General features: G+C 62.5%; 3 protein-coding genes across 9 annotated transcripts; 1 reads left to right on the forward strand and 2 right to left on the reverse strand.

Moving 5' to 3' along the window:
• Positions 1-270: 270 nt before the first annotated feature.
• On the reverse strand, positions 271-3,225 carry MRPS2 (mitochondrial ribosomal protein S2). Its single transcript, XM_049630805.1, has 4 exons — positions 3,133-3,225; positions 2,739-2,864; positions 1,953-2,082; positions 271-1,376 (listed from the first exon to the last, which is right to left on the reverse strand). The coding sequence occupies exons 1-4, from the start codon at positions 3,170-3,172 to the stop codon at positions 734-736; spliced, it is 939 nt and encodes a 312-aa protein (XP_049486762.1). The 5' UTR covers positions 3,173-3,225; the 3' UTR covers positions 271-733.
• Positions 3,226-3,541: 316 nt separating this feature from the next.
• PIERCE1 (piercer of microtubule wall 1) lies at positions 3,542-8,572 on the forward strand. Of its 2 annotated transcripts, XM_049630824.1 has the most exons (4): positions 3,542-4,029; positions 4,845-4,923; positions 7,322-7,513; positions 8,272-8,572. In XM_049630824.1, exons 1-3 carry the CDS (start codon positions 3,872-3,874, stop codon positions 7,508-7,510), a joined length of 426 nt encoding a protein of 141 aa, XP_049486781.1. In that variant the 5' UTR covers positions 3,542-3,871; the 3' UTR covers positions 7,511-7,513; positions 8,272-8,572. The 2 variants fall into 2 exon arrangements, with proteins under 2 accessions (XP_049486781.1, XP_049486773.1); XM_049630816.1 differs by lacking the exon at positions 8,272-8,572 and having other exon boundaries at positions 3,804-4,029; positions 7,322-7,744.
• Positions 8,573-11,467: 2,895 nt separating this feature from the next.
• On the reverse strand, positions 11,468-18,723 carry PPP1R26 (protein phosphatase 1 regulatory subunit 26). 6 transcript variants are annotated; one of them, XR_007457830.1, is made up of 4 exons: positions 18,349-18,723; positions 17,665-17,965; positions 12,228-16,335; positions 11,468-12,095 (listed from the first exon to the last, which is right to left on the reverse strand). XR_007457830.1 is itself a non-coding variant. In XM_049630846.1 (4 exons), exon 4 carries the CDS (start codon positions 15,827-15,829, stop codon positions 12,335-12,337), a length of 3,495 nt encoding a protein of 1,164 aa, XP_049486803.1. In that variant the 5' UTR covers positions 15,830-16,335; positions 17,665-17,747; positions 17,845-17,965; positions 18,349-18,723; the 3' UTR covers positions 11,600-12,334. The 6 variants fall into 6 exon arrangements, 5 of the variants coding, with proteins under 5 accessions (XP_049486803.1, XP_049486814.1, XP_049486821.1 ...); XM_049630846.1 differs by having other exon boundaries at positions 11,600-16,335; positions 17,665-17,747; positions 17,845-17,965; XM_049630857.1 differs by having other exon boundaries at positions 11,600-16,335; positions 17,845-17,965.
• Positions 18,724-18,729: the final 6 nt, after the last annotated feature.

Below are 18,729 nucleotides of genomic sequence, written 5' to 3' on the forward strand. Positions count from 1 at the left end.
CCGGGCCCCCTCTTCTTGCCCCCGTGTGCTTCTGCGCGACGCAGGCTAGCACAGGCGGGCAGGTGTCCATGTACACGAGAGCGTGTGCGCCGCGGGGCGGCCTCACTGATGGGCGGGTCCCCAGGGGCTGAGCCCTCTCCACCCCTCACATCCACGTGAAGCTTGAGAGTACCGTGAGCTCCGTGGAGCCCACGGCGGTCTGACGGACGCCACGCTGGTGAGCAGAGGCACATAAACCGCACCGTGCAACCCACAGGCCCCAAAGCCGCATCCGTCCAAGTGAAAGCTTTATTTCCGTTGGGATCCTGCTGTCTGCTTTGCCCGGCCTGCCCCCTCCCGGATGGGATGCTCTAGGTGGCTGGCCCTGCGGCCTCCGGTTCCAGAACAGCCCCAGAAACCGTGGAGGACGCAGCCCAACCTCGGCACAGTCTGGAAGACGATGAAGGGCGACTCGGTGGGAGGGCCTCCCGACACACAAGGGACTGAATTTAGGGTGTAAGCGAGGCTTTCCGGACTCCAGGACGAGCGTGTCTTCCGGACTGCTGGCTGCTGGCCCTCTGTGCACCCGCTGGGACCCACGGGTCTCGAGTGGAGCCCCGGGCGGGGTGGGGGGGGGGAGGGGCGGCTGCCAGGAGCCGTTACTAGCAGCAGGGTCAAGAGGTCAAGTCGGGGTCAAGAGCCGCAGGACCCGCTAAGGACCGCGGCCGGCCGGGGAAGGCAAGGGGCTCCTGGCTCAGGGACAGGCGTGGCTGCCGCTCTCCTCGGGCAAGGGAGAGGACCTGTCGCCGGGATATGCTCCCAGGGAGGGCGGGTGAGCCGGCCCCCCGCCCTGGGCCTCCGGCCCCTCCTGGCCCTGCAGTCGATACAGGGCCTCCATATGCCTCCGCTTCTGCTTGGCCCGGTTGATGATCGTCTGGAAGAGCCTGCAGAAGAGGTGGACGGACGGGGGAGAGTCGTCGTTGCCGGGGACGGGGTAGGTGATAAGACACGGGTTGCAGTTGGTGTCCACGATGCCCACGGTGGGGATCTGCATCTTGGCTGCGTCTCTCACAGCCACGTGGGGCTCAAAGACGTTGTTGAGCGTGTGCAGGAAGATGATGAGGTCTGGCAGGCGGACCTTGGGTCCCAAGAGGAGCGGGGCGTTGGTCAGCAGGCCGCCCTTGAAGTAGCGGGTGTGGGCGTATTCGCCGCAGTCCCGGGCCGTGGTCTCGATCAGGTGTGAGAACTGCCTGTTGCGGCCCACAAACAAGATGACGCCCTTGCGATAGGCCACGTGGGCCGTGAAATTCAACGCCAGCCGCAGGTGCGTGGCCGTCTGTTCCAGGTCAATGATGTCCTGGTCCAGGCGACTCCCAAAAATGTACGGCTCCATAAACCTGCCGGAGACCCCACAAAGGCAAGGGTGAGCAAAGTCCACGTGGCCAATTGGGCGCCTTCTGGTCTGAACGCCCACCACCCGCCAGGGCCCTCCGTGGAGGACCCTCTGGGGCAACCATCCCCGGGGACGGCGCAGTCTGCAACCCGCAACCACGACGGCAGTGGGGGCCCCTGTCTGGCGAGTGATGGCCGGGAGGCAGTGGGGGTGGGGTGGGGTTCGGGGTGACCAGGACAGGCCTGGGCTACAGCAAGCCTCGGGCAGGTCTCCCCGCACCCACACGCCATCACGTGGGGATGCCACCGGAAGGAACGCTGCACACACATCTGAACGTGTGAATGCGCCACCGCTGCCTCCCTCGCCAGCCTCCACCCTGTGCCCCTGAGCACACAGTCCAGCATGGGGGCCAAAGCGGAGTCTGAGAATCAACCCCTGCTCCTCCCCGGGGCTCAGTGGCCCCGTCTGGAAGAGGACGAAACGTGCCAGTGCAAAAAGGGCCTTGGACTCCAAGGATCCCAAGGCAGGAGGGTCCCCGGGCCCCGCAGGCACCACCACACCGGGCCCCCGTGTCTGTCACCTGTGCCGACAGCCTGCTTTGTGCCCCAGGTGCACCCGGGCATCGAAGAGGCTTCTCACGGAAAACAACTCCTTGACGTTGAAGAAGTCAGAGTGCTTGAGGGGCTCGTTGAGGATCCTGTCGTTGAGATCTGGGGTGGGGAGGAGAGGGTGCTGTGGCTTGCGGCCCCCCTGCTCCCAACCGGAAGGGAGGCAACATGGCCGGAGAGGGGGAGGGCCGGTAATTCCAGCTGACCAAAGTGCCGGAGGCCACGGGGTCCCTTCCAGGAGATTGGGGCTGCAGCCAGGCTCTGACCCTGGCTTTGCTCCTGGGTAACCCTGGTCAAGTCTATACCCAGAAAGGGGAGGGGCCCAGGCCGGTCCTGGGCGTGCCTCCCAGTCACCAGAGGAAGGTCCCCATCAGGCGTCCAGGGAGGGCTCAGCGGTCCAGAGGGCACCTCCCAAGGGGCCAAGCCACATGGGCCACCATTCGCTCTCCCTCCCCCCACCCGGGGAGGACAGTGGCCTTAGCCCCATCCTCAGATGAGAGCGGATGATAGGGCAGGGCAGCGAGGCACGAGCTCAGGCCACTGAAAGTGCACGTGCGGGTGCACCCAGCACAAGGGGCTGCCGGGGGCAGGAGACGGAGGCAGGCTGCCCCTTCCTTCCTGGGTCCGCACCCCTCCGGGCCTTCACACCTAATGGCAGGGCACTCAGAACTCCTCGTGGCAGACGATTTCAACCCCAAACGGGGGAGGCCAGGCGCGGTCCCCTCAACACCCTAGGCTCGCAGAGGAGCCGACCTTACCGATGCTGCCTTCGGGCTCCCTGACGGCGGGGGTCGCAGCGCTGGCCAGGGTCCGGCCGCTCGGCCGGGCCCGCCCCGGGGTGGCGCTCTGGAGCAGACGCGGCCGCAGCGGCCCGGCGCAGACACCTGGGGAGAGAGCAGGCTGGTGGCGCGCGCGCCCGGCTGCTGTCCCTGCGGGGGTCTGGGTCCCCGCGCGGCGGGCGCTGCGTGACCCGCAGGCCTGGGAGGCGTCGCGCCGCCCCCCGTCCCCACCCCCCGCCCGCACCCCGCGCCCCTGCCCGTGCCCTCCGGCCCGGACCCGTCCCGCCGCGTCCCCGGGGGTCCCGCCCGCGCCCTGTGCTCCGCACCCCCCGGAGCCCCCCGCCCGCGCCCCCCGGCCTCCGCGCACGCTCACCCGCGCCGAGCAGGCGGGACACGGACGCGGCGGGCGCCATGGCGCGGAGGGCGGACGGGGCAGGGACGAGCCCTGGGAGCGGCGCTCCTTCCGCCGCCGCCGCCAGCGCCCCGGCCGCAGCGCCGCCTGCCGGCCCGGAGGTGCCTCTGCGCTCCCCGCCGCTCGGCTCGGGGTCCGGCCGCGCAGGCCAGCGACGCGTGAGCCCCGGGCCCGACTTCGGCCCGCCGCCCGCCCGGACTCCACGGACACGGGAGGATGGAGCGGCCCGGCGGGGTCGGGGCGAGCGCGGGGTGTAGGGAAGCACGGGGTGTAGGGGAACCGGCCCTGTCCCCCCAGTTCGCCCCCTGCACCCCGCACGAGCCGCCGTCCCCGTGGGGGCCCTCCTCACCTCGGGCCAGTCCAACACAACCCGTCGTCTCCCAGGGGGACTCCCATAAGATTAGGCGCATCTGGAGTCTGCATTTAGAGGCCGGGTACGGGGCGGAGGGGGCGGGGCCTGACGTCCGGGGCCGGGGACACCCAGGCACGCGGTAAAACGGCGTGTGGAGCTGGAAGCGGGCCTTCTGCGGGTGAAGGCCGAGACCCGGGGTCCCCCGGCCAGTAGGGGAGCGGCTGGGAAGGCCGTGGGCGCGGCGCCTTTAAGGCCCGACCGCCCAGTCAGGTGACCCGGCCGTCGCCTGGCAACGGGAAGCCTCGCGGACGCCCGCGCTCTCCCACCGACGCCGCCGAGGTCAGGCTCATGTCCGAGGCGAACCCCCGAGAGTGCGCGGAGGCTGCGGAGCCCCCGGCCCCCGAGGCCGCGGCCCCCGCGCCCGCGAAGAGAACCAGCGACTACTACCGCATAGACGGGGATCTGCCGGTCAGGTTCAACAACCCGGAGTGGTTTCGGGGCTACGGGTGAGGACGGAGTCAGGGGCCACCGGGCACGCGCTGGGGCTGGGTGGCGGCTCCGCTCACTAGGCCCGCACACACGAGTCCGCGGCCTGGCCCCGCGCCCCGCTGTTACCACCAAATGGGCGAGAAAGTCCTCCGAAAGCACAAGCGAGGGGCCTGCAGGCAGTGCAGGAGGGGCCGGGGTGGCCGGGATAAGTCCTACCTCTCCGGGCTGGGAGGCGCTGACACCGGCACGCCTGAGCTGCTCATGGCTAACCCTGGGCCGTTGGTAGACCCCTGCCCTCCCTCACCTAGTCTCCCCTGCCATCCCGTGGACCGGGGGCTGTTATCCTGTCCCAGGACAGACAACTGGGGTGCAGAAAGGTGGTATCTCGCTCAAGCTCTGGAGACATGAGACAGAGCTGATGTCCGAACCCAGCCACTCAGTTCAACTCAGGGTCAGCATCAGAGACCCTAGGCGTGTTTTCTCTCAGAGACCCCGGAGTGGACGACCCCCAACCCCCCCCTCCCCCAGCGGGGGTGTGGCAGCTGAGCCGCAGCTCCTGACCTCCCTGCCTGTCCAGGAAGTGACGGCAGGTGCCAAGACCCTGCGAGGGTTGCCTTTAGGGCTTTGGCCTGCCTTGGGGGAGAGTAAGGGCAGAGGTGAGCAGAGGGGGCGGGGAGGGTGAACCTGCGGGCCAAGGGAGCCCACGCTCACGGCTGCATTGCCAGCCTGGGGCGTTCCCGACAGAGCTCCATCAAGCAGATGTTTTAAGGCCGCGGCTTGGGCAGAATTAGAATAAATGCACGGAAAATAGAGTGTGTTTCTCATCTGCCAGGACCAAGGAGCCTGTCTCCGTGTACAGGACCAGTAACCAAGCTTACGGGAGCAGGGCCCCCACTGTGCACGAGATGCCGGTAAGCGGGAAGCACGTGTATGTGGGGGGCAGGGGGCATCTCCAGGAGGAGGCTGCAACCCTGGATTTCTCAAAAGGGCAACACATGGGGGGGCCGTCCAGAGGGGCCCAAAGTTCCAACATCACAAAGCGGGAGGGGGCACCTCAAATCTTTTTGAAACAGGGCCGGGTAGAAATAACTAAGTGAATTTGGCAACGAAGTGTTTTAAAGATGAGAACAGCGCACGTAGAGTGGCTTAAGATGTCCCCAAAGGCTGGCTCCTCTTACATAGACACCACCCCCCTCCCCCCCCCCCTGCACCTTCAGGCATTGAGTTGGGAAGCAAATAAGGGATCGGCTGCCTCCTTTTTGTAATAATGCCTGATGTTAATGAACTCGTGACCTTAAGAGGCAGTGCCGGCGAAAAACCACAGGTTGCAACGGGACAAGGCACATTGGTGGATCTGGGGATCCGTGTACTTTTGGGTACCCCCCCACCCCCTTTTTGAGGTTGACTTCACAGTCTGGAGGTCTAGAACTGCCTTCTAAAACTCCCCTGAAGTCCCTCCTGGGCCCAGGTGAGGGGTCAGATGCACCAGCATAAGCATCCCCTGGATACCCAGGACAGTAGGGCCACCCATTTTGGGGTGACAGTGTGGTTTTTTCCTTCAAAATAGTCATCATTTTAAAAGGTCTGGTTATATCACTTATTTACGTGTTTTACATGGGGGATAGAGCTCTTGGGAGATTATGTGTCTAGAAAGTTTCCAGAGGGGCGCCTGGGTGGCTCAGTCGGTGAAGTATTCGACTTTGGCTCAGGTCACGACCTCCCGATTCATGGGTTCGAGCCCCACGTCGGGCTCTGTGTTGACAGCTGGGAGCCTGGAGCCTGCTTTGGATTCTGTGTCTCCCTCTCTCTCTGCCCCCACCCTGCTCGCACTCTGTCTCTCTCTCTCTCTCTCAAAAATAAATAAACATTTGGGGCGCCTGGGTGGCTCAGTCGGTTGAGGGTCGACTTCGGCTCAGGTCACGGTCTCGTGGTTTGTGAGATCGAGCCCCGCGTCCGGCGCTGTGATCACAGCTCGGATCCTGGAGCCCGCTTCGGATCCTGTGTCTCCCTCTCTCTCTGCCCCTCCCCTGTTCACGCTCTGTCTCTCTCTCAAAAATAAACATTGGAAAAAAATTGAAAAGAAAAATGATACCGCGAGGAACCTGTTCTCTGCGATACTGGAACGGTATCCCGCTGAAGCGTACAACACGAAAAGTGAACGCTGATGAACGAACGCTGTGGACTTCAGTGACGCGTGGATGTGTGGACGTCGGCTCAGCTGTCAGAAACGTGGCACAGTGACGCTCAGGGCGGCCGTCTGTGCCCTGGGGGGGGGGGGGGGGGCCGGGGGGGTCTCTTGGGAATCCCCGCCCCCCCCCCCAGTTTCTTTGGAGCCCACAGCCTCTGCCCCCAGAAAAGACTGCCAGATGGCTCACCCTGGACAGGTGAGCTGTCTTTGTCCTCGCTTCCTGCCAAGGAGACACAACAGCCAGCGATCTTGACAGGAGGCTAGCTAAAGAACAGCTCACCTGTCCAGGGTGAGCCATCTGGCAGAGCCCCAGGCCCGGGCGCCCCAGGGTCACCCGATGATGCTGTGCTGTTGGACTAATCCCCACCACCCTAGCGCCTGCACACGGGAGCTCGGGCTTGTCTGGGGGTGGTCCTCACCGCACCCTCACCCCACTAAGGCAGTGCCCCCCCGCACCCCTGCACTGGTGGGGCGTGGGCATCAGAAGCGTGTTACAGCTCTCTACAGGGGATTCACGTACGCACTCAGGGCTGAAACCCACGCGTGTCGACTTTGGCTCTTCTCTGCAGAAGAGGAAACTGACATTCAGAGAGGTCCAGATGCGTATCTGGTGGCACGGTTGGTCCGAGCAGAACCGGGGTGGCTTGGGGCCAGCAGTGGCCGTGCTACGCCCAGGTGGCCCGTAAGCGGTCCTTCAGTCCGTGCGTAGCGAGCTATTAGTAAGTGTTCCCAGACGTCACCTATAAATTGGGATGGTCTGGGGGCTCCCGGGTGGCTCAGTCGCTGACGCGTCCGACTCTCGATCTCGGCTCAGGTCGCCATCTCCCGGTTCACAGGACGGAGCCTCGAGTCGGGCTCAGCGCTGAGCCTGCTTGGGATTCTTTCCCACTCCCTCGCCTCCTGAGCGTGTACACTCTGTCTCTCAAAATAAATCAATAAAATTATTAAAAAAAAAAAAAAAAAAGTAAACAGGGACGGCCTGGGCCATTCTGCCCACCCTGACGTCGCTGCTTCCTGGGGGCGGAGACGACATTTTCTTACAAATTCTTGCTCTTCTTCCAGACATGCCCGATGACCGGCTGCACACCCCATTAATTCTTGTGTCCCCTTGCCACTTCCAGAAAGTATTTTACCCAAATTCGGGCAAGTTTTCCAGACAACTTGCGGCCGGTGGGATGTTCCGGAACAATACTTTCAACGTCTGCGTGGAGAAGAGCGTTGTGACGGGTCCCGACAACTACGTCACCTCCTACGACCGCTTCAACTTCCACCCCAGCTACAACGTCAACAGGCCCTCCATCTGCGATTGAGAGGTCAGGGGTCCCCTGACACCAGCAGCAATGACCTGACACATTGCCCCCCGTCTCCCGTAATTTGCCCAATCGTGAAGGTGCAGACTTCACTGCTTTCCCTGACAATGTTTGCTCTTTACATTAGGAAAACATGCGGACGGGGCAGTAACGTCCTGTGTGCTCGTTTTACTTCTGAGCTGGGAAGGATGTTAGTGGCTTGACTTTCCATTAAAAAAGTCGCAGCATTCTGAATTCTGGACTCACCTGTAATCAGGGAACAGGACCGTGGGCGTCCTGGGACCCAAGTTTTGGCCTGGCACGAGGAAGGCCTGGGTAACCCCCACCCCCCTCCCCTGTCCCCCGTGTCTTTCTCGGCAGCCGTTTCACACTCCAGACAGATCCCGGAGTGGGTTTCCTGTTCTAAAGCGCCTTGGTGGAAATCGGGAGGGTGGGATGCCCTGCCTGGAGGGAGGACGGGGGCCGTGCGGGGAAGAAGGGCAGGAACACAGCCCCCTGTCCCTGACGCATGCTGGCCGGCGTGGAGTCCCCGGGAACATCCTGCGGCCACCGAGAGGGGCAGGGCCTGGAGGCCAGATCAGTGGAACGGGCCTGGCCAGCGCCTCTCGCGGTTGGAGGGGGTGATGTGTCCGTGGGACTTGTCCCTTTGTGTTCGTTTCCAATGTTCAGTAAAACGTTAAGAAAAATCCCGGCAGGCAGGGAATAACGCATTTTCTGGGTGGGGTAGCAATGACAGTGCGTGCACGTTGATTTCTCTGCAGTCCTCGATCGATTGAGGTACGAGAGCAGGACGTGTTCATCATGGGAAATCCGGAAGGCACTCGCTCTAGACAGAGGCCACGGTTACGTTCCACGGATGCTATCTCCTTTACAAAAATCGTGGTCCCGTCAGAGTGGGAAGGAATGAAACGCCATGACTGGTTATTTCTTCATTCAAACCTTTTGATTATTAATACACAGAAGTAGACATTTTGGCCACAGGCTTAATGTCCCATTTGGAACGGAAATGGTTTCCAGAGAAAGTCGATATTCTTAATAAAAAGATGCGAAGCTGAGCCTGAAGCCAGGGTCTGTGCGTTATCTTTCTGAGCCACAAAACCAGTGGGCTCTCCAGGCGTCAGGCCAAAAATTACTTTCCACGACCCTTCACTAAAAAATACCCAAATCCTGGGGACGCTTCTGTGCTGAGCCTCTGTTGAAATAAACACAAGACAAAGAATGCCTTTTTAACCAAGTTTCTAAACTCCCCGAAAAGAATGAACTCCTGCCTCGGCAGCTATGAAAAGCAGGTTGGGGACTCCGGGGAAGGGCAAAGTTAGCTGGCAAGATAGCCGTTTTTCCTCCTGGTCGGAGCTGGTGAGTGCCACGCTCGGAGAGGCCGCCCCTGCGGCCGGCTGGGGGTGCCAGGGGAGCCGACATCGCCAGACCTGGGCATCCTAACAGGTGCTGGGTGCTTCGACGCGTCACGGCTGATAAACTGCTCTGTCAGAGATGCTAGTGAGGTAAAGCTACACTCCACGTGCATTGTAAGCAGAATGAATGTCTGGGAAGATGGAAACCAGAAATAACTTTGATAGAACATATATGCCCGTCTTCCCGCGAGAGCGGGAGCGTCTCCAGCTCAGGCTCCCGGCGTCCCGGTCCTGGCGCACCCGTCTGCTGGCTTGGGTTCTCGGAGGACCTTGACGTCATCACCTGGGGCGAGTCCCAGGCCTGCCCGACGCGGAGCCCGCCTTGGGTGCGTCTGGGGAGGCGTGGCCACGGGCAGGGGACCCCGCAGCCCTGGCCCCGACGCTGCACACAAGTCTTACGGGGACTCCGGTGCCTATAAACTTCTCTTTTGGCACGTCTTCCACCAGGAATCTTCATGTGTTGAGGGCAGACGCAGAGCGTTTAGGTGGACGGTCTCACGGAAGGCCGCGGGGACGCGCGGGGGCCGGGTGCCCGAATCACGGGAAGGACCCCGTCCCTCCCTGGCCGCGATCCTGACGTCTCTCAAAGTCCTCACTCCGCGTCAGAACAGTTAGGGAAGAGGCCAGCACGGCATCTCTGTGTTTCCTGACTGTGACGTCAGGAAAGCCTGTCTTGACCCACGAGGAGGCCTGGCCGGGTCGGGCTGTTTCCTTCCACCACGAGACGCGACGCAGAGAACCGGGGCGTCACTAGGCCCCCGCCGCTTGGCTGCCGGGTGGGGTGAAGGGCAGCGGCTTCGCGCGCTGAACACGTATTTCCATGCGCATCAGTAACTCTTTGTCTCTCGGTCGCAGTCGGTGAGAACACAGGGTTCCAAACACACAGGAAATGCGTCCACGCTGGGCGGAACGTCTGTCCAGGGCACCGAATGGCAGAAACCCAAAGACTCTGCAAATAACAGACTATTTCCCGCTCCGGGTCCGCCTTCCCTGGAGCGAACCCGGTGGTGGCTTGCAGGGTGGATGTTGGGTCCCTTAAACAGGCCCTGAAATTAGTTCGGAGGGCGGTGGGGGCGGGGAGCAAGGGCGCAATACTTTTCATCTTTTTATATGAGCAGAGAAGGCGCTAGAACTTAAACTTAGGGCCCGATTTCCCGAGGCGACTGTGTCTCAGCTCCAGAAACCTGCCGAGAATTCAGATGTTGAGCCATAAAAGGAGGGAGTGAGCCTTGGCTGTAGGAGACCCTCCCTCTCCTGATGGACCTCACGTCTGAACCCCCTGGGACCCTCCCTCCCCTCCCTACCTCTCTTCCCACTGTGCCCATTAGGCCTCTCTCCTTCTTTGCATTAAATGAGTGAACCTTTGGCCCCAGGCGCACAGACCCCTCCTTCCCCTGGAAGCGAGGCTTGATTTGGGAACACACGGTCCCCCTGCCCGCAGAGGTGGGTGCACATTCGGCACCCCGTGCGGCAGCTCCCCGGACACTGCTACTCACGGCTGTGGCGTCAGGTCCCGCACACTCACCCCACCACGGCCCCCTTCCCAGAGATGGTGCGGGGGGAACCTCTGGCCTGAGCCCCAGCGTGCGCCAGAGTTGACCTAGGGCACGGGGTCCCTGGGAGGGACCAGCCCAAGCAGGCTTGTGCCTGGTGTGTGTGAGAACAAGGCGTGTGTGAACAGCGGTGCCCCACGCAGAATGGGGGTCAGTGTCGCAGAGGCCGCGGGAACCCGGGGGCAGGAAGGAGGCATGCGTGAAGGGTGCCGGGCCTGGAGGAGACAGGAAGCAGCAGGGGCAGGGGGTACTCAGAGCTAAGTGCACAGGAGGGTCCTCTAGTCACCATCCCGTCCCACAAAGGCCACTCTGGGTAAGACGAGCTGCTTAAGCAGATTTACAAGCAGGGCTGGACTCATTTGCATTAAAAAAAAAAACCCAGTTCCTATATACAAAACAAGCTGATTTTCATTTCCAAGTGTTAAAAGCACTTATTCAAAATTAAATGTAAAGCATGGATCACACGAACTGTTTCTCCGGGGGGGCACCAAAGCGAGTTAAGAGCCGGCCATGGGGCTGGCGGACGGACCCCTGCAGGTGTCGGGCGGGCCGGAGGGCGGGCTGCAGGCTGAGGGCCCACGGGTGCTCCCCGGCCTATGGGTGCAGAAGGGGCCGTCGCTAAACCCCAGGGTGCACAAGCCTGTAGAAAATTCACTTGCACGTCTGAATACTAAACTCAGCTGCAAAGCAAACCTTGTCCAGGTCCGTCAGCTGAATGCAACAGTGAGTCGTAAAACTCAGGGCCGCAGACAAAAACGTTTGCCGGACGTTTTGCACATCAACGTCGTGACCGCTGAGCGTCCACCCCACGCGACAGCAGCCCCTCCTGTCTCCCTGGCACCCTCTGAGCAGAAGGCACGGAAAGCCACACTCTCCCCCCTCCGCAAGGCCTCCCCCCACTCGCAACAGTGCAGGCAACGGCCCATCGTGCCTCGGGGAGGCGGGCCCTGGGGAAGCCGCCTGGCGCACCTGCTGAGTGCGTGAGTGTGTGTGTGTGAGTGTGAATGAGTGAGTGTGCGGGCACGCCCTGGCGAGGCCCCGGTCCCTGGAGGGTGCTGGGCCTCATCCCGGGCTCTCCAGACGTCTGGGCACCACAACAAGGAAAGTGGCCCCGGTCTCGTGTGTTCCCGAGTGCCGACGGGGAGGAGGGCACTCTCAGGGGACGTCACCTTCCCAGACCGTGACTGACGACGAGGAATAGTGGCTCCCATACGAAAAGGGCTTTATTGGGCTGTTAGAATCACACAGGAATTGAACAGGGCTGGACGTTAAACAACACAGGCTCGGGTGCCGGTCCGTCCGCCCGCTGGCCGTTGTGCTTTGAAATGTTCTCCTGTGGAGGCGGCGACCGCAGCGCTCAGAGGACTCGCCCTGGCCTCGCGGGACCGGCGGCCTTCAGGTCACAAGAGCTGTCCAGTAGCTTCCCGACGGAAGCCTCCGGGGGCGCTTCTGGGACGCTCAGGGCGGGCGTCCACCGCTGCCTTCCCAGGCACGGCCAGACCCTTCCAGCGGCCACACTGGCGGTCAGGGTCACCTGAGCCCTGGCTGTGACGGCCAAGCCAAGTGGCCGCTAATCTAAGCCTCGCACACAGACCACAGAAAGCGGCAGTTAGGAATGCCCTACAAAACCAAACAACAGCATTTTCCAAAAATACTTTTTACAGCACTTTAAATAATTTACAAAAAGGCTACAAAAACCCTATTTTCCAGGACACATCTGTTAAATAACACCACCCCTCCCGGCGGGCCTACCCGTCTACGGGGCTGCGCAGGGGGCCTTCCCGTTCCGGGCCCAGGCTCGCGAGCAGCGGGCACACACAGACGCGCTTCCCACAAGGACACAGAGCCAGCACGCGTCCTCAGGGCTGGAGGGCTTTGCCCTTGGCCGCCGGGCCGCCGCCCTCCTCCACGGACGTGTCGCTGAGCTCGCTCGAGTCGCTGCCCACGGCCTCCCGGGCCTCGTCCTCTCCACCGACGGCCCTCCGCCTGTACCTCAGGTCCAAACCGTCGTCCTCAGAGCCCGAGTTCCTCCTGGCGTGCAGGGTGCACGCAGCCTGTGACTTCCGGCTGGGCCAGCGTCCGCCTTCCTTCTTCGTGAGCAGGCGCGAGCCTCCGGACACGGGGCTGTGGCCAGCCGGCGTGTCTCTGAAGGCCGAGAAGGACGGGCCCTGCAGGGGCAGACTCAGGGGCGGGCTAAAGACTCCCGCCTGCTTCCCCCCCCAGGAGACACTCTTCCCGAAGTGGAATAACTGTGTGGACAGCAGTGAGGAGAAGCCTGCGAAGGGTAGGCCCTTCTTGGGGTCCTGGCCCTCCGGCCCCTGGTCTCTCTGGCCCCCGAGGCCCCCTCTCCACACGGCCTCTCTGCCCTCTGGGCTCAGCGCCCACGCGCTCTGCAGCCGACTCTGGTGGGCGAAGTTGGCCCACGGGAGGGCGAGGCCGGTCTGGGGGCCCCCCAGGCCATCCGCTCCCGGCTTGCGAGTCCGCGGGCTCCGGCCCCGTGTGGTCACAGCAAAGGCCGCACCGGGGCTTTCCGTCCGGACGCCAGCTTCGACGTGAGTGGGCGGCGGGCCAAGAGCTCGCTCTCTGGCACCCCCGGCCCCTCGCGGGCTCTGATCTCTGTGAGTGCAAACGAGTCTCCGACCGGCAGCCGACCCTCTGGCGGACAGGGCCCCGGCCGTGCCGGTGCGCCTGGCCAGGGCCGCAGGGAGGCAGGCCTGCTCCGCCAGGGGGCCGCTCCTCCCACCTGGAAGGAAGGCCCTCCCCGTGCCCCCAGGGCCACCCCTGCCCCGCTGGCTCTGTGTGCACACACCGGGCTGAAGGGCCAGGGCGGGAGTGGACACCTTCTGGCACGGCAGCTCGGGCCTGGGCATGCTCCGTGTGCCCGGGGCGGCGGGGCCCCCTCCTAGGGCCTCTGAACCGCTCCCGGACTCCTTGGCCTTTTCGGCCAAAAACCTTCTAATCTCCAGCTCGATGCTGTCATCGCTGTCCACAGAGCTGCTGTCATCGGGCGGGGGCCCAGGGCTGGGGCCCGCACCTTGAAGTTCACAGGCTTCTGCGTCACCGCAGAACGAGTTCCCTTCGGACGCTTTTCTCCTTGACTGGAGGACCGGGGGCGCGTCCGCGGTCCCCGTGCCGTCTGCCCGCGTTCTCTCCGTTTCCCTGCAGGAGACGCTCAAAGTTGTTTTCACCTGATTCTCTCTGCAGTCTTTTTTGGGTTTGGAGAGGCAACTCTTCAACAGAGGAGGGCTCTTGTCTTTCCAGTCCTTCTGGCAGCCCCCGAGTTTATCCACGCACTGGGTCTCAGTGGTGCTGAACCTGACCTTCCTCTTGCACGCGGCCCTGGGGTCCTTCCACCTCCTCCTGAGCCTGCGCCTGGACCGAAGCAGGTCCTTGATGGCGGTGTCCAGGTCCTCGTCGCTGTCCAGTGAGCTGCTCTTGTCCTCCGAGCTCCCCTTCCCCCCGGTGCTCCTCACCGCGGCCGCCTTCCCGTGGCCGGGCCACCCGCCGCCCCTCGCGTCCGGGCCACCGTGCTGCTCGCCCAGCTCCAGTGGCCTGCAGGAGAGGGGCTGGCCCCTGGTCTCGCCCTCCGTCCTGGGGGCCCGGCCGGGCTGCGCGTTCCCGGGGCCGTGGTCTGCGGCCTGGGCCCCCTCCTGCACCATCTCTCTTGTTTTCTTGGGTGTGGACGGCCGCACAGCATTGCTGCCTCCCCTGCGTTTCCTTCTGCAGCTCAGCGACAGGCCCAGCGTTTTGGAGACAGGGACCCCGGGGCCAGGCGACGGCGGTGGGCTCTGTGTGGACTGTGGGCGGCTCTCCGTTGTGGCCAGCCAACCCCCCGACTGAGCCTTCAGAGCCAGGAACGTCTGGATCTCCTGCTCGATGCTGTCATTGCTGTCCACGGAGCTGCTGTCCCCGTCGGAGCGGGCAGGCAGGGCTAGGGGGTAGGAGAGCGGGCTGGCAGGCGGGGGGCTCTCGCCGCCCCCCACGGGGGCTGGCAGGATCGTTTTGGAAATGTCCAGGATCGCTTCCGCGCACATCAGCTCGGCGGATGTTTCTGCCCCGCACGGCGGCCGTTCGGCAAGCTCGTCTTCGGCAGCTCTGGGTTCCCTGGGGGGCCTGGAGGGGGGGTCAGGGGCAGGGCCACCTGGGCGGAGGTCCACGGCCTTCGGGGCCGCCGGCTTCTTCCTGCTTGGTGTTTTCCTGTGGGTTTCGGGCAAGGCACTTTTTGTGGAGTGGCTTGTGCCGCGTGGGGGAGGGTCGGGCCCCCTCCCCTCCGCGAAGGGCGCTCTCTGCGGCGGGTCTCCGCTCGCTTCCTTCCTCTTCTCCAGCTGGTACAGCTGGATGGCCTCCTCGATGCCATCGTCACTGCTGGAGCCAGACGCCTCGGGCACCGGGGCCGTGCTCTTGGGTCGCTTCGCCCTCCTTCCGGGGCCCGCGCTCCTCCTGATGGTACCTTTATTCTGGGCCGCTTCCGCAGGCTCCACAGCCGCCTTAGACCTGAGGCCTCGGGGCCGCGTGCTCACCCTCGACAGCCTGGGGGGTTTCCGGAAGAGAAAATCCCTGCAGGCTCCAGTCACACCCGGTGCATGGTGTGCCCTGACCGCCAGCTCTTTGCTGGACCTAAACGCCGGTCTGGCCGGATTATCGCCGGGGTCTGGTTTTGTGTCCACGGGAACGTCACCTCTTGGGGTCTCGTGTTGTCTCTTCTCGTTCAGAAACTGCTCTATCTCTGCCTGGATGCTCTGCTCGAAGGAGTCATCGCTGCTAACGCTCGCCGGGGAGGCGGAGCCCTGGTCCCGGCCGGCTCGCACGCGGCTGCCAGGGGCGCCCCCTGAGCTGGGTGCCAGCTTCGGGGGACACGGGGCCGTCGGGGCGCTACTCCGGGGAACCTCTGGTCTGCACCGCCTCCCCCCGTCCGCGGCCCCGGATGGCTGGGCGGCCCCGCCCTTGGCCTTTAGGTACTCCTGGATGGCTTCTTCGATGTCCCGGTCCACGGAATCGTCGCTGTCCGAATCCAGCACCAGGGGGCCAAAGGCTGCAGCTTCCTCCTCCCTGGAGGGGGCAAAATCGGCAGCAAGCCCACAGGCGGCAAACGCGGGGTTGGCGGCCAGCCTGGCGTCCCGGCCTCTCTCTGCCCTCTGGCTTCTCTGCAGGGCAAGCTCATTGCTCATGCCCAGAGCGGCCTCGTGGCTCTGCAGCGTGCTAATGACCATCTGCACTCGGGCACTCACCGAAGCCCTCGCGACGCCCTCGTGTGGCTCTGCGAAGCCCCCGGGAAACCTAAAGCCCCCGGGTGTGCCAAAGGCCTCCCATTTCGACTGGAGAGCAACCACAGGAGGGGCGTTCATGAGAAACATTCTAGCAGGCGGGGAGGGACGTGCGGAAAGGCGACTCTTTATTTTTCTGCCCGTTTCACATCCTGGGAGGAAAGAGGGGGGGTCATCGCAACTCTGTTGGTGCACGCGGCCACGGAGAAACGGCACGCCAGGCTGCAGTCCAGACAGGCGGCTCAGAATCCGGTGCCGGGTGAGCCGGGGGCGCGGGGGGGAGGTCACTCATGCTTCCTGGGCCTCGGTCCTCGCAGCTGCAGGGGGAGGCGCGGAAGGACCCGCCCCCGAGCCATGGGCACCGGGCTCACACCGAGGCCCCCGCAAGCGTCTCTTCCCCGGCCTGCGTTCCTGCTTCGGCCTTCCGTCTTCTCTGCGCGGGAAGCGAGGTGTTATTTGCCGCAAAAGGCTGCCAACAGGTGCCAACGGGATCAGGTGCGCGTATGCGTCTCCGCAGGTTAAAAAGAATGACTGTGTGAATGTAAGCTCAGGGTGACTTCGCGGATAGTTTCCTTCTCCATGTGGAAAACAAGCCCCTGAAATAAAAAGTTATGTGCCGTGAGCAATGAAAAAACGAATTACCCAGACAGTCTTTAAAGAGCCACAGAGCCTACAGCCTTTTTGTTTAAAAACTGCCAGGCGGTCTCATGGGCTGATATCATTCTTTGCTAATCGGCAGAGAAGCCGTCCCACACGCTGTCACTGCGCCCTTTCTCATCCTGCGTGGTTACTCCGGTTCCCGCATCTCGGACCGAGGGTGGCTGCGTCAGCGGAACCGCTGGGCTGGTCCTGGGAGCGGTTCTGAGGACCTGTTTGCAAAGCACCCTTCCGCTAAAGGTCAGGGACCGCTGCAGAGGGGGATGTGACGGGCACCGTAGAGAGTCGCTTAGAAAATACAAGACACGTCACCTAACTGGTCATTCCTAACCTGTTTTTCTGATCCCTGATTTCTGACCACCCCCCCCCCCAATTAGAATGCAAAACATCTGTGATGCAAGACAGCTTTGCAGCATTTACAGCAACAGGGAAACTGAGTTCCGCCCCAGGATAGTGCCGGGCACGGCTGTCACCGCCTTTGAACCCCAGTGGACAGACCGGAACCGGCCTGTGTATCTGCTTTGCTTTTAACATGGACCCTTCTCTACCAGGAGCCTCCGTCCCGACGAGCACATCATCTTGTATTTACACACCACAGTCCTCTCCAAGAAAAGCGTGGCCGGCAACCTAGGCACAGACTTGCCCAAACAGGTGCAACTTAACCAGAGGGCACAACAGCTTCGGAAGCAAGCCGTTCACTATCACTGATTCGTGTGTCCCCAAAGTGAAACTATTACGTAAAAGCATTTATTGCAATCACTTGAAATTCTCAAGGCCAGGTTGGGTGGGATAACACAGGAGCCAATGTTTGTAAAGCATTTCCGGGGTTAGGTCTTCCTCCCCTCCCCTCCCCCCTTCCCATTCCTTTACCGACTTTTAAAATAGACTTTTGACTGCCACAGGGTAAAGAAAATCAGAAACATCTAATTCAGATGCCGAAACTTCAGCTAGTACAGATTTTTTTTTTTTTTTTTTTTTTTTTTTAGAAAGAGCATTAATTTAAGGGCTTGAAATTGAATTTTGGAAAAACTTAACCCTGAGACCAAAGACAGTTAATCACAGCTAATTCACAACTATCCTGGGCTACAGATCTGGTACCAGAGGAAGTATGTGAAGCTATCTGCCAGTTCTCAGACCCCGGCATCCCACTGCGGCCCCAAATCTCTCTCGTAACATCACCCTCCCGGAAGGCTCCCGGGGTCACAGACCGGTGGGGACGACAGGGTGGGGAGAGGGCTCTTTCACTGGCTAGGGGAGTCTGTGCCCACCTTGCAGTGGGGGTTATTCCAGCTGCCTCAGCAAAATGACAGAGATCATGAGATGTTCGCGTCAGCCTCGGGCTCTGAAGAGTCTATATCAAGAATGTTAACTACTTAAGCCGCAATACAATTTTTAAAAGCGGGCGCAGCAACGAACCCAAAGGCACTGGGCTGCAGTGATTTCCATACCACGTAGCATAGCTGGGGGAAGGACAGACACTGGTCTCCCCGTGTTCACCGTGTTCCCGTGGTTGCACGGCTGTAGAGAGCTCAGACTCCCAGTGAGGAGGCTTCTGAACTGTCAAATCACCTAGTGCGAGAATGAGGTAAAAAACTCACAGGGAATCTCCAGCGACAGCTTGCGTATTTAAAACAATCAACTACATAAGATGAATCATTCAGAAAAACTCCCCAAAACTATACTTGGAGAGAACTGTGAGCCGAAGCTTTGTCAAATAGCCACCCTGTACCCCGAGAGCCCCAAACCAGGCCTGGAGGGTGGCCAGTGGGGCCACCCAGCCCTGCACCCCAAAGCCACGCGGTGCCAAAGCTGGAAGGCGTTGGGGGGGGGGCACCCGGGCATCTCAGTGTGGATGCCAGACCCCAGGGGGGCGCGGAGGACAGAAGCTGGCTTATCCTCTGAACAGTCTGGCTCCCTGCACCAAATGCCCCCAAGCACATTTCTCGGCTCACCAAAGAGTGGTTCAGCTCCTGTCCTTCCCGCTCAGGTGGCAGCTTCCCCTCGTGGGGGAGGATGGTGAGGGTCAGGGTACCAGGCCCAGAAGGAGGGCCTGGTGGGGGGGGGGGCAAGTGGGCGTGGGCCTGCCAGGAGAGGAGGGTCCACAGGGTCGCCACGACCTCTTCTCCCGCGAAGCTGCCGGGCCACCGCCTGTGTCCGGGGGCGCAGCGGCCGAGACCCTCCCAGCGGGCCCGGCCCCGGGGCGCTCGGCCAGGGGAGCCCGGGCACCTCCCGCGGGGCGGGGCCGGCCTCCGCCCAGGTCTGCGCCGGGGATGCGCTGGCGGCCCGAGGCCCCGCCGAGGCCCCGCGACCCTCCCGGAAGCCGCGGCCGGGCG

The sequence above is a fragment of the Panthera uncia genome, chromosome D4 (genome assembly GCF_023721935.1).
Source record: "Panthera uncia isolate 11264 chromosome D4, Puncia_PCG_1.0, whole genome shotgun sequence".
NCBI lineage: Eukaryota > Metazoa > Chordata > Mammalia > Carnivora > Felidae > Panthera > Panthera uncia.

Coding starts and splice junctions, on each gene's coding strand:
- PPP1R26 (XM_049630872.1), bottom strand. CDS start 15,829: ATGTTTCTCATGAACGCCCCTCCTGTGGTTGCTCTCCAGTCGAAATGG.
- PIERCE1 (XM_049630824.1), top strand. CDS start 3,872: ATGTCCGAGGCGAACCCCCGAGAGTGCGCGGAGGCTGCGGAGCCCCCG. Junction 4,030..4,844: donor GAGTGGTTTCGGGGCTACGG/GTGAGGACGGAG, acceptor CTCATCTGCCAG/GACCAAGGAGCCTGTCTCCG. Junction 4,924..7,321: donor CCACTGTGCACGAGATGCCG/GTAAGCGGGAAG, acceptor TGCCACTTCCAG/AAAGTATTTTACCCAAATTC.
- MRPS2 (XM_049630805.1), bottom strand. CDS start 3,172: ATGGCGCCCGCCGCGTCCGTGTCCCGCCTGCTCGGCGCGG. Junction 2,865..3,132: donor GTCCCGCCTGCTCGGCGCGG/GTGAGCGTGCGC, acceptor CTCTCTCCCCAG/GTGTCTGCGCCGGGCCGCTG. Junction 2,083..2,738: donor GGAGCCCGAAGGCAGCATCG/GTAAGGTCGGCT, acceptor TCCCCACCCCAG/ATCTCAACGACAGGATCCTC.